The sequence below is a fragment of the Mus pahari genome, chromosome 7, assembly GCF_900095145.1.
Source record: "Mus pahari chromosome 7, PAHARI_EIJ_v1.1, whole genome shotgun sequence".
NCBI lineage: Eukaryota > Metazoa > Chordata > Mammalia > Rodentia > Muridae > Mus > Mus pahari.
The window spans coordinates 94,348,779-94,373,778 of record NC_034596.1 but is presented as its reverse complement, the minus strand read 5'-3'; the positions used below and the strand labels follow the sequence as shown (position 1 = coordinate 94,373,778).

Sequence of the window (25,000 nt, the reverse complement as noted above, 5' to 3'; positions counted from 1 at the left end):
TTTTCCTTTTCCTTTTCCTTTTCCTTTTCCTTTTCCTTTTCTTTTTCCTTTCCTTTTCCTTTCCTTTCCTTTTCCTTTTCCTTTTCTTTTTCCTTTTCCTTTCCTTTCCTTTCCTTTTCCTTTTCTTTTTCCTTTCCTTTTCCTTTTCTTTTTCCTTTCCTTTTCTTTTTCTTTTTCTTTTTCCTTTTCTTTTTCTTTTTCCTTTCCTTTTCTTTTTCCTTTTCCTTTTCCTTTTCCTTTTCCTTTTCTTTTTCTTTTTCTTTTTCCTTTTTCTTTTTCCTTTCCTTTTTCTTTTTCCTTTCCTTTTTCTTTTTCCTTTCCTTTTTCTTTTTCCTTTTCCTTTTTCTTTTTCTTTTTCTTTTTCTTTTTCTTTTTCTTTTTCTTTTAATCAAAGCAACAGAAAGGGAAACTCGAATAAGCGAAGTAGAAAACTACCAATAAAACAGAAAGTAAGAGAAATGAACTGCAGTAGGAGATGCTGTGACCTCAGTGTCTTCCTCCTTGGATGGATATGCTTTCTGCTTCTCCCTTGAGTGGTATTGTCGTCTCTGCTGATGTCAGTCACTCACAGCTTACATCATTATGTTCTTATGTTCTTCCTGCTGTGCGGACTCATGTTCCCTTGGTCTGTGCCCCGAACCTCCCACGGCCAGCAACCGATTCCATTATGTCTGGTGTTTCCTTGTGGAATTCTGTGTAAGTGGGACTCTGAAGAGTGTGGAAGGCCTGGCTGGCTGGATTTACCTTTGTAACTAGGTGTCTCTTCCTGGCTGCCAGATATACTGACGCCTGCTGGGGCAATTGTTCCGTATGCTTCTTGTGTTTCCTGGCACTGGCCGAGGCAATGGTGGAGAGGTCTCCTCCTCAGACTGATTTCTCCATGGTGATCTCCTACTGCTGGTGGCACAGAGGTGCCTTCTTATTCACAGCAGTGGTTCATTTTAGTTGTCAGCTTGACACAACCAAGAAAGTCTCGGTGACTGTGGCGGCTGTGGGCATGCCTATGAGGTGTTTTTCCTAATTAGGTTATTGTATATAGGAAGACCCGCGCTGAGTATGGACAGCACCATTATAGGCTGGGCTCTGGACTGTGTAAGGAGAGAAAGCAAGCTGAGCACAGAGCGGCACAGAGCAGGCACACATTCCCTTCTTTCTGTTCTTGACTGTGGGTGACATGTGATGAGCTGTCGTAAGTCTGCCACGGCAGCAGTGACCGGGAATAGTGAGCTAAAATAAACTTTTCTCTCCCAGATCTTGTCATCAGGATGTTGTATCATAACAACATAAATTAAACTAAGACATCCACTGACTTATCAAGAAGTTCTTTTCCTTTTGATTTAGTTAATTTACAAGCATGATGAGTTTATAATAGGAAAATTTAAACCATTCAAAAACATGAAGGCAAAAGTGTCACTTGTAATTTAACACCCATGGGATGATTCCATTGTCATTTTCCATGTGTGGGGGGAGGTTTGAACAATTTGCTTGTCTTGTTTCTGTGATAAAATACTTCACAAAAGCAATTTAGGGAGGAAACGGTTTGTTTTGGCTCCTGTTTCCTGAGTACAGTCTTTCATAGCAGAAAGTCACAGTGGAAGGAGTTTGAGGTGGCTGGTGACATATCCATAGCAAGGAAGGAGAGACCAGTGAGTGCATACTCTTCTCTCCTTTATCCAGCCCAAGCCCCAGCCAGAGGAGTGGCACCACCCATATTAGCTAATCTAGGTGCTCTCTCACACACAAGGTGAGTTTCCATGGCGACTCCAAATCCCTTTGAATGAACAATCCAGATTAACTGTCACAGACCAGGTTTTACTATGTAGCCCACAATGGTCTCCAGTTTTCATTTCCTGTCTCAGCTTCGTACTCACTGGGGACACAGGCATGCCCCACCATGGCTTGGATGCTGTTATCTGACCTGAGCAGGAGGATTAAGGGTAAGGCTGAAATAGGAGGAAAGGGAATGATTGACTGTTGGAGGCTGGGGAACGATTAGGATGTTTTAGGAAGTTAGGAGTTTTAGGATGTTAAATTTCAGAAGTCTTAATCCACATCACATTAACTGAGTGTTTGCATATGGAACTCAGGAGAGCTCTGTGGTGAAGAAATAAAATGGGGACCATAAACAGGTAGATGAGTTTTAAAATCATGTGTGGGATGAAACTGCGTGGACAGAGATAGGCGGAGTCCGAACTCAATGGGGGGATCAGGATGGGGATGAGGAAAGGGTAAAGGAGATTTTGGAGTGACAGATGGAAAATCATGAATATTGGTTGAAAAGCTAGAGGAGTGGTATTTTATGAAGCGCATGGCCAGCCATTCCTTTTTTTTTTTTTTTTTTAAGATATTTTCTTTATTTACATTTCAAATGTTATCCCCTTTCCTAGTTTCCCCTCTGAAAATCCCCTATCCCCTTCCCCCTCCCTCCCCCTGCTCCCCAACCCACCTACTCCTGTTTCCTGGCCCTGGCATTCCCCTGACAGGAGCCTGATAAAGCTGTCTCCTGAGAGGCTCTGCCAGTGCCTGACAAATACAGAAGTGGATGCTCACAGCCATCCATTGGACTAAGCACAGGGTCCCCAATGAAGGAGCTGGAGCTGAAGGGGTTTGCAGCCCCATAGGAGGAACAACAATATAAACTAACCAGTACCCCCAAAGCTCCCTGAAACTAAACCACCAATCAAAAAAAAACACATGGTGGGACTCATGGCTCTAGCTGCATATGTAGCAGAGGGTAGCCAGCCATTCTTAAGTGTGACTGCCAGGTCAGGTAGCAGGAGTGAGGAGCAACCACTGAAGTTGGCCACCTGGAAGTATGTGTGACCCTAGCATCCTAATGAAGAAGGAGAAAAAAAGGAGTTGGGGAGGGGGGAGCTAGCAAGTGGGCCCGCACCCTTTTGTTTGAGGAGATATGATCCAGATCATGCTAGTTTGGTTGTTCAAAACTATGCCTTTCTTTGGGAAATAATTTAAAACTTAGAAACGATACAAAATAAAAATAGGAAGAAAACGGCTTTATACCCTTTATCCAAATTCATTTACTGTTTACGTCTTCCAGTTTGCCATATCATCTGTCCCCCATATTGTATTTTTCCACAGTACCTTGTTTTTTTAAATCTTATTTATCATTTGTATTCTATTTTTACCAATTGATCAAATAATGTCCTTAGTAGCTTCTTTTTTTACTGCAAGAATTAATTTTTGGTGTTATATTTCTATAATCTGGAATGTTTCTGTAACATTATGATAGTATTGATAACTTTGGTGACTATAGAGTTCTCCTTACTTTGTGTTTTATTTTTAAAGAACAGTCCACTTTAAATATAAAGGCACACTAGTCAGTGGTGATGCACACCTTTAATCCTAGCACTTCAGAAGCAGAGGCAGTTTTGAGACCAGCCTTGTCCATAGAGTTTGTTCCAGCACAGCCAGGGCTACACAGAGAAACCCTGTTTCAGTTAAGGTGAAAAAATATATAGTACTAGTATAGATCAAAAGATAACTATAAATCAACAAGAAGATAAAGTACAGTAAGCTTTGAAAAGAAGGAATATTTCAGGATAAGTGTGATGATTTGTATATATGCTTAGCCTAGGGTGTGGCACCATTAGGAGGTGTGACCTTGTTGGAATAGCTGTGTCACCTGTGGGCTTGGGCTTTAATACCCTTGACCTAGCTGCCTGGACGCCAGTCTTCTCCTAGCAGCCTCCAGGTGAAGATGTAGAACTCTCAGTTCCTCCTGCACCATGCCTGCCTGGATGCTGCCATGCTTCTGCCTTGATGATAATGGACCGAAGCTCTGAACCTGTAAGCCAGCCCCAATGAAATGTTATCCTTATAAGAGTTGCCTTGGTCATGGTGTCTGTTCACGGCAGTAAAACCCTAAGACAACAAGCATAATCATTTTTAGAGTTAGAAGAGTCAGTTCATACGAATACCAAGTAGTTTGAAATATTTATATGCTATTCAGAATTCTGAATACAAGAAAAGAACGACAGATGAAATAGAGGAGAAAAACAGTAAGTCTACAGTGGTGGTTGGTACTTCTCCATTCCTGTGGATAATAGAGCAAGCAGACCTCAGTCAGTGAAGCTATAGGAAACCTCCACAGCACCACCAACCAGCAGCCTGACCCTGTTGTCACCAGCAGCCTCACCCTGTTGTCACGTATAGAGTTCTCCCCTCAGGGACTACTGAGCAAGTTCTTCAAAAGTCTCCAACACACCTTTCATCTAATAGATCACATCTTACAGTATATTTCTCTTTGTGGTCAAATTATATTACAGTCAGTAGTAAGGGATGTCCAGGGAAAGAAAACCCCAGCGATTTGGAAGCTAAGTTGTACATTTTTCAATAACTCAGAAGTCAAGTAAAATCAAAGGGAAAAGTTAGAAAATATTTAGATTTAAGTGGTAAAATTTCACACCTTTATGAGATGCATTGAAAATATTCCTTAGGAAGTAGTGCTAAGTTTCTGTCTTAGAAAAAAAAAAAAAAAACAAGAAAACAGGAATCCATCAGTGTAATCCACTATATAAGCAAACTCATAGAAGAAAAGCACATGATCATCTCATTAGATGCTGAAAAAGCCTTTGACAAAATACAACACCCTTTCATGTTAAAGATGAGGAATTCAAGACACATACCTAAACATGATAAAAGCAATCTACAAGAAACCAATAGCCAGCATCAAACTAAACAGACGGAAACATGAAACAATCTCACTAAAATCAGGGACTAGACAAGGCTGCCCACTCTCTCCCCATCTAGTCAATATAGTACTTGAAGTTCTACCCAGAGCAATTAGACAACAAAAGGAGGTCAGGGGGATACAAATTGGAAGGAAGAAGTCAAGATATCACTATTTGTGGATGATATGATACATGCATGACCTCAAAATTCTACCAGAGAACTCCTACAGCTGATAAACAACTTCAGCAAAGTGACTGGATACAAAATTAAATCAGTAGCCTTCTACACAAAGGATAAACAGGATGAGAAAGAAATTAGGGAAACAACACCCTTCATAATAGTCACAAATAATATAAAATATCTTGGTGTAACTAACCAAGCAAGTGAAAGATTCGTATGACAAGGACTTCAAGTCTCTGAAAAAAGAAATCGAAGATCTCCCATGCTCATGGATTAGCAGGATTAACATTTTTAAAATGGCCACCTTACCAAAAGCAATCTACAGATTCAATGCAATGCCTATCAAAATCCCAAGTCAATTCTTCACAGAGATAGAACATTTTTTCCTGTTTTAATTAGTGAATCGATAAAACCAAGAAGCTTGCCCACATAGTTGGGGGATAGATGGGATTACCAATCTCCTGAATGACAGAGGTGATACCATGGTTACTTAAAGGATAATTAGAATATATAACTGTATGCCAACAGTTTAGCAACTTAGATTAAGTCACTAGATTCTTGAAGGACAGAAGCTACTAGAAACCTAAGAAGGAAGAGGTGATGGGCACAGTCCCATTTCTATGAAAGAAATTGAAATTTTGGTGAAAACCCTGTAAAGAAAGCTCTAGGCCAGATGGTTTCAGTGATGAGATCTACCAGGTATCAAAGGAAGAATAATGAGAGGTACTGGGATTTGCAGTCTCTGCTGTCTTTCTTCTAAGCGTTTATTAAATCCTAGTCATATTTGTCTGAGCATTTGGTGTCCACTTTCATATGTTGTGAAACTTTACCCTTATACATTTTGAAAATGTGAAGAAAAACAAGTAGGCATTTTCTGCACACACCTGTAGCATCTAGTGAGTAATACATTTTTATCCAGTCGCTTAGATTTGTTTGCAATTGCAAGCCTTATCCTTGCAAACCTTGTGTAAGTCTCAGTCCCTCAGACACCATTGCTGCTGGATAGTCTACTGAAACTCACTGCTGGCCCGGGCTCTTTCCTCAGTCGCCGCTTCACTGACCAACCCTAGACTGTTCTTTACTGATTGTTTATGATATTAGGGATTGGACGCAGAGTCTCATGCATCCTGGTCAAGTCCTTACTAGTGAGCTATATCCCTAGCTTTCCAATACCACCTTTATATTGCACTGAACATACTGCTATGGCAGGAGGAGGAGGAGGAGAAGAGAGAGAGGAGAGATGAGAGACAAGGGGCAACGCCTGCCAGGAACATGGAAAGAGAATGGGGAGGGGGAGAAAAGGGTCAAGGAGAGAGGAGAGTCAAAGACACTAAGAGAGAGAGGATGCAACAAACAGCTCCCTTTTATAGTAAGCCAGGCCCACCTGCCTGTTGCCAGGTAACTGCTGGGTGGAGACTAGAAGGAATGCTTACTATTGTGCACCACCATTTGGGTGCTGGGAGCTAAACCTAGGTCTTATGCAAGAACAACTACTCGGAGAACAACAACTACACAGAGTACCTCTCAAGTGCTATTATAAAATATCTTCATGGTGCTTAGATGGGAAACACACTTATTTACTCATGGTTGTTAATTTTATACACGTGTGTCTGCCCATCTTATGTGCACCATGTGTGTGCAGGCGCTTACAAAGGACAGAAGAGGGCGCTGGGTTCTCTGGAACTAGAGTTACAGGCATGCGTTAGCTGCCCAGTGTGGGAGATGGGAACCAAAGTGCTTTTAACAACTGAACTGTCAGCCCATTTTACGCTTTAACACACAGACTTAGATACCCTGTATGGAGAATGGCTTTTAGAACAATAATTTCAGAAGAATGGGTGTTTTACATAATTCCTACCTTAATATAACTTCCCTAGGATTTTAATTTCCTGTTGAAAGTTTTCACACTTTCAAAATATTTAAAATACTGTTTCTTTGATGTTTGCTTAATTATAATGTCTTGGTGAGCCCTTTCCTACATTGTCCCCCTTAGGCTTTCGTGTTTTTATTCCAGTGTACACAGAGTTCTGTCTTTTAGCACGAGGCCTTGCTGCTTCCTTAGTGCTGATTGGGTTTCTCTATTCCAAGAGTCCCTGATAATCAGTAGACGGACTAGTCCACCAGGACCAGGCTCTTCCCTCACGCATTAGTTTTATATGGTATTTCTCTGTCCCGTGACCCTTCTGGTATGTTAAGTATGACTGGCTGAAAGCAACTCAACAGTCATTCTTTGCATAGGTCTCTTTCTTATGTGTGTTTTCTGATTTTGAATTAAGGATCTGACTTCATGAAGAATTTTTTTTATTAATTAATTTTTTTACACTCCATATTTTATTCCCGCCTCCATCTACCCTCTAATTGTTCCACATCCCATACCTCCTCCCTACCCACCTGTCTCCATGTGTATGTCCCCGTCCCCCACCCCACCTGACCTCTTAACTCCCTTTGTCATAGGGTTTCACCCTGGGGTCAAAAGTGGCATGTGTATTGAAGGATAAACTCCAGCAGAAGGCATCCTGTCTTCCTTCCAGAGAAGTTTCTTGTGTGTGTGTGAGTGTTCCACAGTAAAATCAGGCCCACTCTGCAGTATGCCATCTGTACTCGTCTGTATTCCCCTTCTTTCCGTTCGCTTAGTTCTGATGTCTGAGAAAGGTTTGACTTGTGACCGAAGATAGCTTGCGACCATGAACTCCCCGTTCTTGATGGCTTTCTAGTGGTTGAGCGCCGCCTTCACTCAGAGCGAGCGCTGGGCGTCTTCAGAAGTTGCACCTTTGGATGGTGTTAATGCACAAGTGCAAGTCTTCCACCCTCATTGCATTGGCGTGGCTTCTCCTATGTCTGAGTCTATGCATAGTGAAGACTGCCCTATTCTGGCTCCTTTTCTCAGAGTCATTATAGCCAAAGGGTTGCCCCAGCTGCAGAATTGTTTCAGAACTGAAAACAGACTCAGGGCTAACTTTGACAATGTGCTTGAGGACTTACTCCAGGAGTCACTTCCTTGTTTAATATCAAAGAAAGATTCTCACAGCCATATCTCAACCAGATTGTTAGGATGCTTCTTTCTATAATTTTAAAGCATTCCAAAAGGTTACTAAGAAAATTGGACATCTGAGAAATTCAGGTGGATATCAGAGGTAGGATTAATTTGCAAAGTTGAGATCAAATGTAGGTGCTTAGTATCTTATTCCAAAAATTACCTGTGCAGACCTGGAGTTGTCTCTAAATTTCTAGTATCTTCCTTCTCCCAGTTTGAGATCAATATCAAATTATCTTTCTGAGAGCATCTCTTTCTTCAGGATTAAAGGAATAGATTTATATAACTAGGGCACTGACTCTCTCCATCCGGCTTCAGTTTGTGTTTACTTGCCCGGTGAAACTTGAGGCTACAAACATCCAAGAGAAACAGTAAAGTAGTTATCCCACAAGAAATTACCATTGAATTCTGCTGCTAACATGAATCTTTTCTAATAGAACTGCCAATCCTAAACCAATTTCACACCATCGGCTCCTTTTCTTCCCAATAGATCGTAAGGGTCGCATTTACCACATGGCATTTTTCTTGAAGGAAATGGATTATATACAGATGAAATGTCTTCAAATATGTTGTCTCTCTCCATAATGTGTTTTTCACATATTTCTTTTACAAGTATGAGTCTTTTGCCTGCGTGTATGTGTGCCTGTGGGTGGTAGTGAGCCACCATGTGGGTAATGAGAACTGACCCCAGGTCCTCTGCAGGAACAGCAAGGGCTGTTAACCACTGAACCATCTCTAGTCTCTCTCTCCAAGTGGTTTTAACTTAAGTGTTAGTCTTAGCTTCCTGGAATGTACCAATTTTGGTAATCCATTTTCCAAAGTTCTTTTGGTATTTGTGTTTGGGAATTATCTTTCTGCTACCCATAGTTTGTTGTTGTTTGTTTGTTTTTTGCTTGTTTGTTTCTTAAAGACAGAGCCTCATGCTAGCCCAGGCTAGTACTTCAAACTTTCTACATAGTTAAGAATGACCCTGAACTCATGATCTTTCTGCCTGTACCTCCCAAGTATTAGCATTACAGACCCTTATCACCATACCTGGCTTCATAGCTCTTCTTCACAAGAAGGTCGTGGCAGATGTCTCTGCAGGGTTCTTTGGCTGTAGAGCTTGCAGATGAGGTCAAGATACGTGCCCTGGGTTTCCCTGACTCAATTGCAACTAAATAAGGGCAAAGTTCTAAGGATGTGCTTTGCTTCTAGTTTGGGACAGTACCTGGATGCCCGGGTCGTATTTTCCAAGGGCTTGTTCAAAGTCCTCTTAGAAGATGGGTCATGTCTGTTAGAAGTTCCTCGTGAAAATTAAGAAAAATTCAAGGTTGAACCAAAGCTATTAAAAGTAGGTATAGGATAGCTGGGAGAAGGGAATTCAGAGGTCGGGGGTCTCACATGAGGGGCAAAAAGGTGCTACTGACATCTTTACTTTTGACACCCAGTAAGCAAGCGGGTATAAGTAACAGTCATCTACGGCAGCCAAGACAAAGGACATGGAGAAAACAAAGTCAGGCCATGTAGTTAAGTGTCAGATGTCCAGTGAGACTGATGCCAGGATATAGGCTTCCTCACTCAGAGGACTTAATTCACACCTTTTCTCAGCACACTGGTAAAAGAAATTGGCAAGTAGAAGAGACCTAGAAACACACACCTGCCCTGTTTTGTAACATGGGGAGACTGATACGGAGGAGAAAAGACCACAACCTGGCATTCGTACGGCTCTTTATAGGAGAGACGTTCACATGTGCGACATCATCTGTTACTTCATAGACGATAATTACAGGTATCATTTTTTGAACAGTTATATGCAGATCTGTGCTGAGCATTACGTAATAGATATAGAATCAACTTTACGATCTTATCAAAGCTCCCCCTTTAAGAAGTGAAAAATATGAAACCTAAAGAAGTTAAGTCATTTACACAGAACGCCACAGCTAGCTAGGAAGGAGCAGACTGGTGCCATCTGCCCTGCAGCCTTGCTCTCATTGCTGTTGATTCTCAATAGTGCCATGGATCGTGTTTATGATTACAGCAGGACCAAGGCTGGTGTTCACTGCCCTAAGGAACACACCGAGTTGAAATCAGGAATGGTGTCAGTTTACAAATGGCAAATCAAGAGGTTCTATATCAGTAGTCGCTGGTTTCAGAGTTTGTTCTGAATCCCAGCATCCAGAGCAGATAGAGAAAAAAGGGGGAATGGTCAGTCAAAACCGTGTAGACAAGCCAGTCCCAGGCCTGGGAGATGGTCAGTGCACACACAGTCAAAACCTTGCAGACAAGCCAATCCCAGGCCTGGGAGAGGTCTTGCATGCTATGCTGTCTTACAGGGGAGAGGCTGCTGAATGGATAGCCCAGTTCATAGACCGTTGAGTGCACACAGCAGTGAGTCTCATGGCTGTTCCTTAACGTTTCTACAGTGTAGGTTCATGTTTAATACCGGAACATGTCAGCATAGCTATATGAAAGTCAAAGACTGTATCGCCTGAATATAGGACTCCCAGATGATCTGTACCACTGCAGGATAAACAAGTATAAATTGCATAAATAGCGGTGTATAAATTTTATGGTGTTCTTGCTCACTGTATGTTAAGCAAACACTACAGATAATAACCCAGTGTCCCTCTGAGTCCTCCTTCACACAGTTATCTCCATTTTTATCCCAATTCTTTTTATAGAATATGGTCTAGGGAGGAGGGTATGGAGGCATGGGAAGGACAAAGAATTCTGATTTTGTTTGATGACTAGATTGAGACATTTATTTCCTTAGATCATGGCCTCTTTAAAAATAACTTTTTTTTTATACTTATCCAAGAAAAAGCTTTCCTGGAAGTTAATTTTAACCTTCAGATTTGAATGATGGGAAAATCAAAGGGATTGATTCATCGTCATGGTAATTATGGGCTGTTTGACTCAGTCATGCTATCCAATGTAAGTTCAATTGAAAAATAATTTGTAGATGATTAGGTTAATGGTCAGTTGGCCTGTGCGCCTTGTCTATTACTGTCTTGTCTGATTTGCTAGCTGAGTAAATACAATATTTTCCTAAATTTAAATTTCCATGTGCTAGTCTTTTAGGTCCTGTGCTTGTGTGTATCTTGAGCCTTCAGGCTCCTAGTTGAGAACAAAGGTCAAGGTGTAACAGGAGTCTTTTGCATGTCACTTAGCTTTTAAGTTCTTTCTATCAGCAGGAAGCTGCATAGAGACTAAAGCTGCTATATCTTGAAATCATAATCTGAAGACCAGTTGCCTACATATATACATTCATAAGTGTATTTCATTCTTCATTTAGAGAATGGCATTTATGCTTCATTGTAGGGACAGGAGGGGATTGGGAGACAGTGACCCAAGGAAATTTTTGTTCACAAATATACGTTCTACTAGGGAAGTTACAGGAAAGATGTATTACCACTTCTCTTGTGCCTGGATGTTGTGCTCATACACTAGACAGAACTCTTAAGAAGATAGGAAGCTTCCTTCCGGGAAGCAGACATTGTAGGTGGGTAAGATTCGGGTGAGGGGTGGAGCCAAGAGGAGAATGCAATAAATGAATGTAGAGAGTTTCCAATGGCTCTCCTCCAGCTCTGGATCCCTTCGCTCTGCTGGGCATCATTCGGTGTCGATTCAGACTTGCCCTCTGTACACTCCACTACCCTAAAGCCCCAGGTATCATCATGTCTGTGCTGAGCTGCTCATCATGCCCACTCGAAGGCTGGCCATGGAGATGGCACGGTAGGCTGTCTGCTCTCCAAGGCCTTCTCCTGCACTCTCAGACTCTTCCCCTATGTCATTTCCTCTTAGATCTGGAGAGCCCAACCTTTCATGCCTCCAGCTATTCAGAAAGGATCCTTCTCAAACCAGAATTCCTTGGAGTCCTGCTCCTACCCGCACTGCACCATAAGAAGTATAGTGTGTGATTGGAGATAGCCCCTGTCCATCCACATTCATCCATCTCACGGAGCTGAGCGCTGGAAGGGTGGTTAAGGGCCAGTGTGCCGAGAAGGTGGAGCCTTTAACTTGCTGAATAAGGCGGGACTTGGCACTGTTAGCACCAAGACCTTTGATGCATTATGATCAGGAGATGTGCGTAATGAAAAGGTAATGATTCCCATCTGTGTTCATAGGAATAAGATGTCTTCTATTCTGCTGTAACCGGTTTTTATCTCGTTTCCTTCCCAGTGATAGAGAAAAGCTCTGTTTCTTCTTATCATATAGATCCCATTCTTGTTATTCCACTTCTCTGCAGGCAGGTGGAAGGACACGTCAGTCCTCTGCATGTCCCTGTGCTCTGATAGTCCAGCATGTTGATGTCACCTGTCACTTTGCTTTCTGGACGTACAGTCCTTTTATACAAACACATTATACCCCAATCATGGCCTCCAAAACTCAAGAGTCTGAATTTTATTCCTCAGACTTACATTACATTATCCCTTTTTTTGTTAAAGGCCACTTCATCCTTTTAAGCCCTTGGTTTTAGGCATTTCGGTCCTTGGGAAAATTAATGTATGGTAGAGTGAGCATGAACCTTGCGTTCTTTGCTAAACCCAGGACCAGCCTTACAGTCAGGTAACCCGGCATTCTTACTGTTTTCTCCTTCACTGTCCCTGGGTTTATTGCCGTTTCTATTGAGCTCCCTATGATAGCCAGACACCAGACTGCTTCATTTTCAAGAGGATTTCTCTGCATGCACTGACCCTGAAGCTTAGAACTATGAACCACAAAAAGATATACATAATGGAACTTTCAAAGAAAAAAATGTTGATAGTTTTATTCGATTTTTTTGAATACATTCACCCCTGTGGTGAAAGCTGATTACCCTCCCAGGAAACAGCTTTTCATAAAGTGGGGGAGGGAGGGAGAGATCACCTTTTCAGTCTCTTTCTATATGGCATATCTGTATCACACATATTAAGTAGTTTGGGAAGCAAAAATAAATACATATCTTCATTATAGAACATGAAAAGCATTCTTTTTTTTTTTTTTTCTGAGGATAGATAACAAAACGGAAGGACGTATTTTTCAATTGTGTAGAGAATGCCCAGACTTACAGTATCAAGAAGGATTTGTAAAAAGTGTTGGAGCTTATGATGGTCTGGACCCTAAGTGTTCTTCAGAGACTGTGGATTGACAGCTAGGTCGCCAACCTGTGACACTCCTGGGTGGTGGCAGTGCTTTAGAAGGTAGGGCCCAGTCCAAGGAAATTAGCTGTGTCCTTGAAGGGGACATTGGGGCACTTGTCTCTCCTTTTTATATATCTGACACTGTCAGAGGGACAGTTTCTCCCATCCTGGACTCCAGCCATGGTGATAGGACCCAGGGATCACTGACTGAGCTCTCTGAAACCAGAGAGCAGCCTCTGCTTCTCCTGGATTCTTTGCCTTTTAGTTTTCACCGTGGCAGGAAGCTGACAGTAGCTAAGCTGTGAGCCTCAGGCTGGCGTCCTGTGAGGCCACTCCCAGTAACACTGCTGAACAGGGGAATGTGGGCACTGGCTTGTTATTTAAAAAGTCTACAGAACACCGGGAAAGACCAGGTACACTGACAGATTGTCCACACCTCTGTAGGACCTGTTAGTAAACACAACTAAACAGCCAGACTCTATAATCGGTGGTGCTGCTGGTGTTGTGGCCCTGATTTGCAACTCCAGTGGCCTGTATGTAGGTAACTGTAAGTGGAGAGCTCGACATTGTGTTTGAATTTAGAATTTTCTAGAATACACTCTTTAGCTCCCAGGTGGACACGGATAATGCATTGGGTATGAGATCTGGCCTAAATGGAATTTTTGAGAGTCTGTGAAGCAGTAATTTTGGTTTAACTCTTGTGACAGCAGGTGGAGCTAGAAGTAAGAAATCTATTTCTAGGCCATTTAAAAGGCAGCAAAATCTACAAACCTTACATCAGTGTATTTGTTGCAAAGCTTTAGAATAGTAAATTATTAAGTATTAGCTTTGGAGAGCTATTGTGGTATTGCAGAAGGAAAGCTGTGCTAAATGAAAATGTAGTCTCCAGAAAAAAGGCTTGTGTTTGGATGTGTGCGGCCCTGGTAGACAACCTGAGGGCATACTGTGGACCATGTGCTTACATGGTTTAATGTGTACCCAGTGCCTCTGATCTCCACTGAGCTGAAAATATGAGGTATATGACTCTGGGGGAAAATAGTATGAAAAAACATGATTATTTATAATAGAGTTATTTGTGTTATTAGATTGGGTTTTTTCATTTTAAGTGGAAGCAAACATACAATTTAAATATTTTTCCTATTAAAAAAAAAACTAAAGAACATTTGTTTTTTATACTATGCAATTGTGGAGTGATGACCTGCATACTTTATAACTCCAAGTGTGGATGTGTTATCTGAATATGTAATTTAAAAGACAGCAGCATTCATATGCTCCCTTTTCTTATGCATCACCCATCGAACCATACAGCTACACTCTGCCTCTCATCTCTCTGAGTGAGCTGCCATGATCAGAGCAGATCTTAGCCATTGCTTTCCTTCTCACTGAATGCTATTTTTTTTTCTAAAGCAATGGTTTATTTTACTGGCCCTGTAAATGAAAAGTAATTTGCTTATTGCCATTACTTTTTGGAGTTAAAGATGATTCAAAACACACACACATCTTAAATTTTTTTCATTATTTATTTATGTTTATATCTTGACCAGAGTTCCCCCCCCCCTCCTCCCAGTCTCCTCTCCATCATCCCACTCCTCCTCCATTTCCCTTCAGAAAGGGGCAGGCCCCCATGGATATCAGCAGCCATGGCATATGACGTTGCAGTAAGACTAGGCACCTCCTCTCCTGTTAAGGCTGGATGGGGCAGTGGGAGGAAAGGGGCCCAAAGCCGGGCAGCAAAGTCAGAGACAGCCCCTGCTTCCATTGTTAGGAGTCCCACAAGAACACCAAGCTACACAACTTAGCTTATGTACAGAGGGCCTTGGCCAGTCCCATGCAGGCTCCCTGGTAGGCGGGTCTCCTCTGTAAGCCCCTCTGAGCCCAGGAAAGCTGGTTTTGTTGGCTTCCACGTGGTATCCTTCCTCCCCTCCGCAGGATTTCCTAAGCTCTGCCTACTGTTTGGCCGTGGGTCTCTGCATCTGTTTCCATCCGTTGCTGGGTGAAGACTCTGATGACAAGTGGGCAGATGCCGGACTATGAGAGAAACAGAATGGCATTGGGCTTCTTGTTCTTGCTGTTGTTCGTTGTTCTTGTTCTTGTGCTTCTCCTTCACCTCCCCTTCTTTCTCCTTTTCTTTCCCCTTCTTCCTCTCCCTCCTTCCCGCCCCCCCTCTGTCCCTCTGTCCCTCCCTCTCCCCCTCCCTCCCTCTTCCCTTTCCTCCCTCCCTCCCTCCCCTTTTTTTGACAGGCATGATTGGTTCTAGTTTAGGTCTCTGAGCTGTCCAGCCATGGGGCCTGGCCCTCTAGGCAATGCCAGGGGTGGTCTCCCTCTCATGTCTCAAGCTGGACCAGTCATTGGTTGGCTACTCCCACAAGTTCTGTGTCACCTTTACTCCAGCACATCTTGTAGGCGGGACAAGTTGTGGGTGAAAGGTTTTGTGACTGGGTTGGTGTCCTAATCTCTACACTGGAAGTCTTGCTTGGTTCTAGGAGATGGCCGGTTCAGGTTCCAGATCCCCCATTGCTAGCTAGGGTCACCTTCATAGATTCCCAGGAGGTTTTATTGCCCACGTTTTCTAGCTTATCCAATAGGTGCTTCCCTGATTCCAGTAGTCTCTCCCAGGACTCACACTCTCTCTCATCCTTCCCCAGCCTGAGCCCTTCTGCTCCCATCCTCACTCTCCTATTCAGACCCCACCCTCCTCCCAGCCACCCAGTATGTCTATACTATTTCCCCTTCACAGTGAGATCCAAGTGACCCCCCCGAGCCCTTCTTGTTACTTAATTTCTCTGGGTCTGTGAATTGAAGCATGATTATCTTTTACTGCTAATATCTACTTATAAATGAGTATATGACATGTTTTTCTTTTTAGGTTTGGGTTACATCACTCTGTGATTTTTTTCTATTTACATAAATTTGCCTGAAATTTTCATGATGTCATTGTTTTTAACAGCTGAATAATACTCCATTATGTAAATATATCACATTTTCGCTATCCATTCTTTGGTTGAGGGACATCTAGGTTGTTTCCAGTTTCTGGCTATTATGACTAAAGCTGCTGTGAACATAGTGGAGCAAGTGTCCTTGTGGTATTGTGAAACATCTTTTGGGTGTATGCCCAGGAGTGGTACAGCAGGGTTTTGAGTTAGATCAATTCCTTTTTTTCTGAGAAACCATTGTATTGATTTCCAAAGTGGCTGTATAAGTTTGCCATCCTATCAGCAATGGAAAAGTGTTCCCCTTCACCAGCATGAGCTGACCTTGCGTAACACACATCCTAATGTTGTTTTTTGTTTTGTTTTTCTGAAAATTAGAAATGATATCGCCATGTTCATTCTTATTAATTCATTACATGTTACCCAGCAAGCATGTAATGAATGCCTGTTCTTCACAGGCATGGTGCTGAGTACTGGGAATGAATGTTTAAACAGCACACAGTCCTTTCCCCTAGCATCTCTTACCTAGACATGTATTCAGATCCCAGCCAAAGAGCCTAATCCATTCCTTGACTGTGTTGTGACCTCTGGGTTGCTGGTCACAGTAAAGGGACTCAACTGAGACACATCAGGGAACCGTTAAAGTAAAGGTATTGTTTCAGTTGCCCCTGGAAGGAGATGTGTAATAAAAAATTCACTAGGAGAAATAAAACAAGAGGTGCTTTCAGTCAGTGTGGTTATAAGGGCCAGGGCAGCGAGTGCTCTGAGCCTGTGGAGGTAGGAAGTGCCAGGATGTGTGTTAGAGGGGCTGGAGAGTGGGCGGGGCAGGGTGCTGAGAGATCTTACAGAATGCACATCACCCAGGAATAAATTACTCAGGAGTATCAGCAACTCTAGATGCGATTTAATTTATTAGCTTTTAGAGTTCATGAAACTAAAGTTATGGATATGATCTTTGGGAACATGCATGGTTAGACTTCAATTTCAACCTCAGCTAGCCTTTTAAAATATGTTCTCTGGTCCCAGGGTGATTAGATGCGAATAGAGCTGCGTCAATCTCTGTCCTGCAGGAAAAAAAAAAAAATACTACTGCATATGCTAATTTAGTGCATCTCAGTCTGCCCTCTGCATCCAAAGGTGCTGCACTGCAGCTAACCACGGTATTTGGAAAAAGGTCACAGTTAAACTGAATATGTGTGGAGTTGTCTTTTCTTCATCGTCGTTGACTAAACAATGTAGCCCAATTACATACAGAGCAGTTATAGTACATTAGCCATTACAAGTGGTCTGGAGGCCATTTGAAGTTTACAGGACAGTTGTGTAGGGATACACGGAAACACTATATCATTTCATATAAGGGATTTTGGCATCCTCCATATTTGATATCTGATCGGGGATCCTGAAACCTCCATCTTTCATGGACACCAACAGACGTGGATGGCTGTATTTATTGACTGCCTGTCTGTCATTATTGCTGGGAGATAATGGGAGATACCTTCTGCCTAGACGACTAAGGCCGGCTGCCTCCTGGTCCTTTTTCCTCTTATCTGGCTCCAACATGTAGTACAGTCAGCCCATCTAAACCACAGCACGTTCTCTGTTCTCTGGCCCTACCCTTCCCAGAGGCATCTTCATCCCCTTACCCCCTCAGACCACCGAGCACCCAACCCAGAACCTCTGTGTTCTATCTGACACCTCACCTGCTGCATCTGCCTCCTCATCAAGTTGTCCTTGTGTTCTAGAGTGCGGCCTCCCACCTCTGTCCCCGCCGCTGCTGCCACCCATGGAGCGCTTGCCTCCCACCCTGTCTCTCCTTTTACTCCCAATCCTTCTTCACAACAGCCAAACCCTGAAATCCATTTCCAAATTCTAGATCAGATCATACCCATTGGCTAAAGAAAACCTTTTCCTGGCTTGCTATTGCAGCTTCAGTAAAGCTCTTGTTCCTTACTGTGGTCTGAGAGTTCAGGCCCCTTGTCCCTCACCAGTCATGTGCTGTGTTTCTTCCTCTCACTCTGAACCTATTCTAGTTGCGTGGCCTCCTGTCCCTTGCTACCCCATGGCCTTAACATGTGTTGTCCACTGCCCGGATTTCTCGTTTTCTCATCCTGTAGCTACTTTTAGTATTTTCATGGTTTAGTTCTTAGCTAACCTATCTCTTCCTGTAAGAGCCACTTCATCCAGTCTAAACTACAAGGGCTCCTGGGTCCTTTTTTCACAACCTTCTATCCCCATCATTGAGTGAGCCACAGTTTTTAAGGAATGTGTGCACTTGCAGTATAACGTATAACGGGCTCCTTCCCTAGTATACTGTTCCCTTGGAACTTGAATTATCTTCTTTTTCATCTTCTACCTTCAGCCTTTATCACAGTGGCTGGCTCATAGTGGGTCCTTAAAATGTGGGCAATAATCATTTAAAAGCATAAGACTACATAGATCATTTAAAAAGCCTCTAAATCATTAATCTCACAAAAATGAAATTAAGAAAATTGTTTTAACATTGTAAACACTTGAAGCTATTTTAGGAAAGACATGGATTAATATCATTAGTTACATCGCCCAAAAGATAGTTACACGTACTTATTAGATAGTTTGGGACTATTTTTAAAACAACATGATAACTTTTTAAAGGAAGATCCTACAGTATGCAAATTAACTGCTCTTTCTATATATTTCAGGCTCAGTTCACTAAAATGTCTAAATTCTTGGCTCTGCTCCTTAAACCTGCTACAAAGATCACATTAGAATTCATTTTAATAGACATTGTAAGCACAGTGCCCAATCTCATATCATCATGCTGGGCTCTTTTATTACGAGAGTGGCAGGAAGCTGCGCCCGAGGCTGCTGAACACGTTGTGGGGTGTATCCAGGGCTGGGGATGGCGCCAGCTCCATTGTTTATGTAATATTCTCTCCACCTTCGTCTGTGGCATACAATTGGTATTGACTTTTGAGAAACTACTTCTCTGACCCTATCTCCCAGTTGGGGGAAAAAAACCCTGCTGAAATGACATCTGGCCAGGAAAAGCCAAAGGTATTAAAGCAGCATAGGGGAAGGAAAATTATGTGACTTTCTTCAATAAACGCTACCATGCCTGTCATTTGGATCCAGTAGAGGGAGAGTGTTAAACTTTCTCAAGGTCATGGTTTCTCCATCCCTTCAGAAGCTCAGTGGGCCTGCGTGTCTCTGGTTGTCACTGTTGATTGCAAGGGTTGGACCTGCTTCGCATGTAGCACAACACGATGCCTTTTTCCCTGTACTTAGAAGTATCCTCTGTGAAAGATAAAAATCAGATGACTTGTGGTATTTTTCACTGTTTAAGTCTGGCTTACTTTTTCTTGAAGAGAAATATAGTCATCTCTGGAAAAAAAAGTTTATTTTTTTCTCCCACAACTTCTAGGTGTATCACTTGAGGGGTTTTTGAATGTCGTAAAGAGAAAGACGGAAGCGAGACTCTATCGGAATGAGATAAGGCACATCTTCACAGCTTTCGACGTGCACTGTAAGTGTCTCTAAAGTGTTTTTATGTAAGAATTGCTACTGAGGAACTGTGAATCGGAATTTATCACAATGAACTAAATGTGCAGTACAGTTGGCAGATTATACTAAACTCATTGGCAGTGACCGCAGGTGTTGGTGAGGAGCCGTTCCTACTTTGGGATACTAAGTTTCTGTCATATACCCTGGATGCAGTATTTACATTTGTATAACTGGGTTGTGTACTATACCTATGTGCTTGCCTGTTGTTCCCATGCTGTAATGGTGATCGCCAAAGGACTGGCCTTGCCGGGACATAAGCCACAAGCCACCTATGGACATGAGAGAGACACTTCTGCCACTCTCACTGTGACCCATATGTGACTGGAACAATCATTTTCCACAGTAGGTATGACTTCCAAGATTCATGCACTGGTGATCGTTATAATTTCCCCCTAAATATTAATATATCACAGCTCTAATGCCAAGCCAGAAAACAGGGAGTTTGGAAGACTGAAGTGTTTTGGCAGAGCACAAAGACTGGAAGCCTAGTGCATCACATCTATGCAGTCCTTTCCCTAGGACTTAGAGACTCAGACAGTGTAGGGCTAGCAGTGGTCTTCCAGCTTGCCCAGCCCTGCATCAAAGGGTGGGGCATCACCACCACAGTCTGATGTTCTTCCAGGGAGATGTGTTCACTGGGGGTACAATATAAGATCTGTGTAAGATCAACCGTAAACTACTGCTTTTTCCCTTTATTTTAATAATATACTAAATGTAGCTTTCCATGACTATCATGGTTGAAGTCATAGTTCTCAGGCTTTATAGGCATGTTAATGTTTCATATTTTATTTCCATATAGATCATGGATTTTTAACTCTAGAAGATTTCAAGAGGGCGTTTAGTCGAGTGGCTCCCAAGCTACCAGCGAGGACAGTGCTGGAGGTGTTCAGGTATAGATGCTAAGATCTCTGCATCCAGCCTCTTGTGTTTACCATTTGCTCTCGCAGAATTGGAGTTTAACAGGGAGCCTTATCTATGTTGATTTTTCACTTTTGCACATTTCCCTCTTACATCATAGTTTTATGGATCAGGAGAGAAAACCATAGTTCATTAGCTGGGAGTCTAGATCCTCCCTTGGACAGGGGCTTGTAAGGAGAGGTACAGGAGAACTTGTGAGTTTATATGTCACAAAAAAGCCTTTTGATACTTGACATAGTCTGCATTTATCAGCAAGGCGACACATGGTTTTCAAGTTGGGAGAAGAGCTGGAGGTTGTTACCTCGGGCACAATGGAGGCTCCTCCTTCATTCACTTCCTAAGCTGCTCCCACCAGTTGTGGTTTACACAGTAAGTGCATCTTAAGATTGTGTTATGTAGTTCAAGTGGCCTGAGGGCAGTTTGTGCTAGGAACTTGCAGGTTGTAATGTTAGTAGCCAGCACAAGCACATGCAAGACCTCCTCTGGTCCTAGCTTGAGACCATCCTTAATTGTCACCAGGTATATTCATTCAGTTTTAATCACTAGCAATACCCAGAAAAATCTAAATACTGAAAGAGCACAAAAGATATATGTATATTTCTCTACAGTAAATGTAGGCAACCCAGGCCTGAGTGATGATGTCATAGTTGTGAGGGACCCAGGCTTTCCATTTCTTGTCCCTCTGGCAGCTTTAACTGCTGGCTGCTGCTTCCTGCAGGATGGCTGTTTATATTGCGCTTGGATACCAGCATTAGGGGGAAAGAGCACCGAAGCCCAACTCTGTTTTTGAGGTTGTGTATCCTTCCCTTACATCCCAGTGACCATCGCTTAGGTTCTCCTGCTTGTATCTGCAGGGGAGGAAGGGAGGGGCTTTGGACAACCCTGTGCCCACTTAATAGAGGTTCTGATAGTGAAGAAGAGAGGGAAAGGATATGGGGGACATCTGGCACATACTCCCTTTTGGGAGAAAAGTAATTGAATGGAATCTGGCCGGAAGCCAGCCCTGCTCAACAGAAATTATCAAGCAGGTTATTTGAATAAGGATTGCACGCATTATCATTAACAGTGACATATATGAAATTCACTTGCTGCCTCGCTCACAGGCAAGCCATTGAGCAGGCTATTGACGGAGAGCATGTATCCTGATGCATACGAAGGGCTACAGGAGAACGTTAGGTGATTTTGTAAAAGCAAGTTCTTAAATGTATATTAGCATCTGTTTATGTGCTTTGTGAATGTTGTGACAAGTGGTGAATCTCAGTATAGTTCTACCACACGGTGATAGATTCTGAGAGGAATTAAAATTTGGCATTTATTTCCCGTCCTGTAAAGAAACAAAGGAGTTGCCCAGATTTTCTGACCTTCAAGTGTTCGTTGCATGGTTAGAGTAGACAATGCCTTGTAGAGATTTTTGGATACTTTTTTTTTTTTAAGCCCAGGCTCTTGAATGCTACACGAGTGCCCTGTCACTGAGTTATGCCCCCAGCCCACTTCATCGTTTTTATTTTAGGCAGGGCCTCACAGTTGCCCACACTGGCCTGAAAGCTCACCCTGAGTATAGATTTGTGTTATCTTGCCTCAGCCACCAAGTAGCTGGGATTACAGATCTGTACCACCAGGCTGGACTTGGAAAAACTACGACCGAGACAGTGCATAACCCTCAGTGAAGAGAGTAGCGGCTTCCAGTCCAAACTCCACCTACCGCCTTGTAGAGAGCATTCTGAGAATGTGTAAATATGGCTTCATTTTACAAAATCATGTGGGTTGCCTGTTTAAACTCTTTGTATGCATGTGTGCTAAGTTGGAAAATGGATTGTCTTGACCTGGCTAAAAATACCTTGCAAGTTTTAGTAGTTTTAGTTTTTTTCAAGTGTAACTGTGTATGGGCAAGGGGTATTTGCTGTCCTACCCTCTTCCTGAGGAGCTGTTGACAGTGAACAGATGGCAGCTGGGGCATGAATGGTAGTTGTCTTCAGGAGCGTGGCCACTGGTACTTAACGCCACACCCATGCACACATGGGCATCCTTGGACTCAGTGGGCCATTATCAAGAGTCAGGGCTTCTGACAGGGGTGTGTAAGGAGGCAAAAGGGTTCCAGAGGGCATGGAGCAGGATAAGGGAAGGGGTTGGGGACTGAAGACAATCAAAATACATTGTATCCATGTATAAAATTATCAAAGGATACATTAAAATTCATTTTTGTATAATAAATTCCAAAATATAATACATTTTCAAAACCTATCTATGATATCAGGATACTTATTTCTGGGTTCCAGTCAGCTATAGCAAAACAATATTAATTAAACAAATTCGAAACCAGCTTTTCATTATCAGAGGACAGAACTAAAAGCTGAGAGTATCAGGGCCATGATCACCTGGTCTCATTTAGAGCTGCATAATTTTCTGAGGTATCTATGACAGCTCTTAAAACCAGGCCTCAAAACAAATTGAACCTTAAATTGCTCAGTCAGAAAAGATTAAGTCAAGATGTTCCAAAATAATAAAGTAAATTAAAACCACATTATTATTAAATGTTATGAAAGATTTCTAGTGATAATACAATTATTTGCCATTAATAGTAAAAGCTACATATTAAATTACTTAGCTATTTTCTATTATATTTTATAATTACATAATATATTAATATAGTAGTACATGTGCATACAAGCTGTAAATGCATGTATTTCCATTGTGGCTTATGTGCCATCAAATCGTGTGCTATTTACTAGTGTTGTATACCCAAAACAACTTGGAGATCATAATATATAACCAAAACAAGGCATTTTAGTTGGTCGCATATGCCTTGCTTAAATCCATTGTATTCGGCTGGAGAAAAGGCTCAGCAGTTAAGATCATCTGCTGTCTTTGCAGAGACTGCACACACACTGGGTGACTCATAGCCACCTGTGACTTCCTTGCCATCTGATGCTCTCTTGGCTTCCAAGGGAACCTAAACACAGGTGCATACACACGGAAAAATGAAATCTTTTAAAAATCAGTATATTATATTAACATCATAGTCTATAAGCTAGAAAGAAAAGAATATAAACATGAACAATTATTGAACTCAAAAGGGAAAGAAAAATACTTCCATTTTGTGCAGATTGAAATAGGCCCAAGAAATAGAGATATCTGACCCCCATTCAGCATCCTTGTGCTGGTGGTATGAGTGTTTACCAGGCACAGGAAAATAAAACGCACTGCTGGGGCTCTTCATGCTGCACGCTGCTGTGATGACGTCCGCTGCTGCTGTGATGACATCCGCTGCTGTGATGACGTGTCCAGGGCTAGTCTTGCTTTTCGAGAGGCCAGAGAAGCTGGAGGGATTCCAGCAGGACAAGAGTTCCTGTGTCTTGAGGGTCTAGAGGGAAAATGGATCTTTCAATCTAATGACTGCCAGGTTCTTCTGGAGAAATGTCTAGAGAGCAAAAGTAGTCAACTTCAGAGGTGACCGCCATGTTATGTTCTCATTCTGTAAACCAAATCAGACTCACAGAAAATCAGTGATAAGACCAAGTAAGCAGAGAGCAAAAGCAAACCCTTCTTAGACACGATGCGACACAGAGAAGAATGTCGGCGTTTTCATAACACGATGCGACAAAGAGAAGAGTGTGGGCATTTTCATAAGTACTTCAGAATGCCACAGGAACAAAATAAGATAGTTTTATAATACTGGTGAATAGTTGGCCATTTTGTTGATGTTTTAGTGGTTATATTACAACTGAAAGCAATTTGGTTTTCAATATATATATTTATTTCTAAAATTCATGTTCTGGCTGCTCTGTAGCTATTACCTCTTCCTTTACTGTCTTGTTAGTCCTATAGTTAGATGAATTCAAAGCTTGCCTCTGATTCATGTTCCATCTTTTGCTTCTAAGGATTGCAAAAAAAAAAAAACAACAACATATTCCAATTACCTTTTATATTCAGCAGTACTTATCTGGAACATTGTATTCCAATAAAATCATATAATGAGTCAATGCTGAAATTCCTTAGTCAACTTCTTTTTCTGTGAAATTCTGGTTTATGTTGAAAGTCCTTTTTTAAAGTTTGTTTTTTTTTTTTTTAATTATTTGTAGGCATGTGTGCTTGTGTGAGGGTTTGTGCATGTAAGTGTAGTTGCCTATGGAAGCCAAAAGAGGGCATTAGATTCCCTGGAACAGGAGTTACAGTTGTGAAATCATCTCGCCCTGTGTTCTAGTATGTTTCCTGTAATCTTTGTTCTCATTTGTGACCTGGCCACTGTGGCTTTTCATCATCTGACTTGGTTGTGGCTTTGCCTTCGGTTTCTTTGTTGAGCTGTAACTACTGATACTTCCTGTCCTTTCACTACTTTGCTGTACTCTTGCTTTATAATATCTCCTCTGTGCCATTTATGTGTACTTTACAATCTCGCTGTAGCGATGCAGCTGCTTTATCGGGGAAATAATAATTTTGGAGATTTTATTGTTAGGCAGGATAGGGCAACACTCACCTATATCAGTTTTTAAGTGATGATCACAGGAGGTGCAAGAGGTTGAGACCTGACTCAGCCAGGTAAGTTCTAGCCTGGCCAGAACTATGTGAAACCCTGTTTCAAAACAAAAAATGAGGAAAGAGGA

At 42.1% G+C, this 25,000-nt stretch overlaps 1 protein-coding gene across 2 annotated transcripts in view; it reads left to right on the top strand.

Moving 5' to 3' along the window:
- Positions 1-25,000, top strand: part of Efcab11 (EF-hand calcium binding domain 11) — a 159,908-nt gene that overhangs the window by 8,263 nt on the left and 126,645 nt on the right. For both annotated transcript variants that reach the window (XM_021202412.1, XM_021202413.1), the window contains exons 4-5: positions 19,342-19,443; positions 20,281-20,371. In XM_021202412.1, the coding sequence (XP_021058071.1) occupies positions 19,342-19,443; positions 20,281-20,371 (193 nt within the window). The remainder of the gene's footprint in view (positions 1-19,341; positions 19,444-20,280; positions 20,372-25,000) is intronic.